Genomic DNA, 1842 nt, shown 5'->3' with positions numbered 1-1842 from the left:
TGTGTATGTATATATATATATATATGTGTGTGTGTGTATATATGCATATATATATATATATGTGTGTGTGTATATATGTGTATGTATATATATATATATATATGTGTGTGTGTGTGTGTGTGTGTGTGTATATGTACACTCTCGGAGTGGACGGCATTAGGAAGGGCATCCAGCTGTAGAAACTTTGCCAGTTCAGATTGGAGTCTCGTGCAGCCTTCTGGCTCACCAGCCCTCAGTGAAACCATCCAACCCATGCCAGCATGGAAAGCGGACGTTAAACAATGGCACATTATGTATATATATGTATGTATCTATTTATTAGGTCTGTCTGTATGTCTATGCACACACTCACACACACACACACATACACAAACCCATTTACTGTAACCTTCTTTGATTAATCTCTTTCCTTCTCTCTCTCTCTCTCTTCCAGCTTGTCACATTGATCGCCATTACTTGACCGTCCAGCTCCCTGTGGTCGACTACAAACACAGATGGTCAGTATCATCTATGTTTGCTGTGAAAGCTGACCAAGTTCCTGGTGAGTACAGCAAGTACACACATACACACACACAAACACACACACATGCACATGCACACGCTCATCTCGGTAGTTTTGGAGTTGGTGACCGTGTGCAGTTGCAACTGTAGTTTGCAAGGTGTATCTAAGTAAATCGTACTGTGTGTGTGCATGTATAATGCAGATTGTGTGTGTATACCAAGATGGTAGTGTTCTTTTGTGTAGTTTGTGGTGTGTCTCTGTGAGGTGTGATTGCGTAGCGTATGTATGTGTGTGTAGCTAATAGTATATAGCTGTGTGTGTCTGTGTGTAGCTTGAGCTACATGCTTGTAGCTTAAGGTGCATGTGTGTGTGTTTATAGTATAGTTCTTTGATGCATGGTACCAACTGGACACTGTGGGTAGTTCTGTGATGGTTGTTAAATGAGAGATTTGGTTGTTATATTGAGTAAGGTCAATTGACTGCAAAGAAGCTCCCTCACTGGTTCATTGGCCCCTATTTTAAAAACAGGGCAGAGTTTGCTGAGGGAGAGATTTGGTTGTTGCATTGAGGAAGGTTAAGTGACTGCAAAGAAGATCCCTCACTGGTTCATTTGGCCCTTATTTTAAAAACAAGGCAGAGTTTGCTGAGGAGGAGATTTGGTTGTTTCATTGAGTATAAGGTCATGTGACTGCAAGGAAGCTCTTCCAGTGATTGATGTTGCTAGGCAACATTGTATGTTTAAATGTATATAAGTTGAACTTGCACAGGTGTTCCGTATGCATATAGGTTTGTGGGTCTCCTCTGATGTATATTAATGGGTGCCTGACTTAAGATTGTGTTTGGTAGAATTATTAGCATGCCAGGTAAAATACTGAGTGGCAATTTGTCCATTTTTATGTTCTTCATGTTCTGAATTTAGGTTCCACTAAGGTCAACTTTGCCTTTCATCCTTTTGGGGGTTGATGAAGTAAGTACCAGTTGAGCACTGGGGTTGATGTAATGTACTAGACCCCTGCCCCCAGATTTGTTCCTATAGTAGAAAGAATTATTATGTGTGTATGGATGTATGTATGTATTTTCTGCTGTGGTTGCATAAGCTAAACAGGTCTACTCCGACACAGCATCCTGGTCTCCGTTTCATCCTTGATTTTTGCTGATCCATCTCCTGAAATTACTTATCATGTCTTCCTCCACCAACTTTAGTCTCTCTTTCTCTCTCTCTCTCTCTCTCTCTCTCTCTCTCTCCCTCTCCTTCTCTCTCTCCCTCTCTCTGCCTGTCTCTCTCTCCCTCTCTCTGCCTGTCTCTCTCTCCCTCTCTCTCCAACTCTCTCTCCCTCTCT

At 41.7% G+C, this 1842-nt stretch overlaps 1 protein-coding gene across 1 annotated transcript in view; it reads left to right on the top strand.

The window, feature by feature from the left end:
• Nucleotides 1-1842, top strand: part of LOC128251185 (uncharacterized) — a 19476-nt gene that overhangs the window by 9274 nt on the left and 8360 nt on the right. Inside the window, exon 6 of the mRNA XM_052977750.1 lies at nucleotides 434-541. Within this exon, the coding sequence (XP_052833710.1) occupies nucleotides 434-541 (108 nt within the window). The remainder of the gene's footprint in view (nucleotides 1-433; nucleotides 542-1842) is intronic.

This window comes from Octopus bimaculoides, chromosome 28 (genome assembly GCF_001194135.2).
Source record: "Octopus bimaculoides isolate UCB-OBI-ISO-001 chromosome 28, ASM119413v2, whole genome shotgun sequence".
Taxonomy (NCBI): Eukaryota; Metazoa; Mollusca; class Cephalopoda; order Octopoda; family Octopodidae; genus Octopus; species Octopus bimaculoides.
This window is presented reverse-complemented; position numbering and strand designations above follow the sequence as displayed.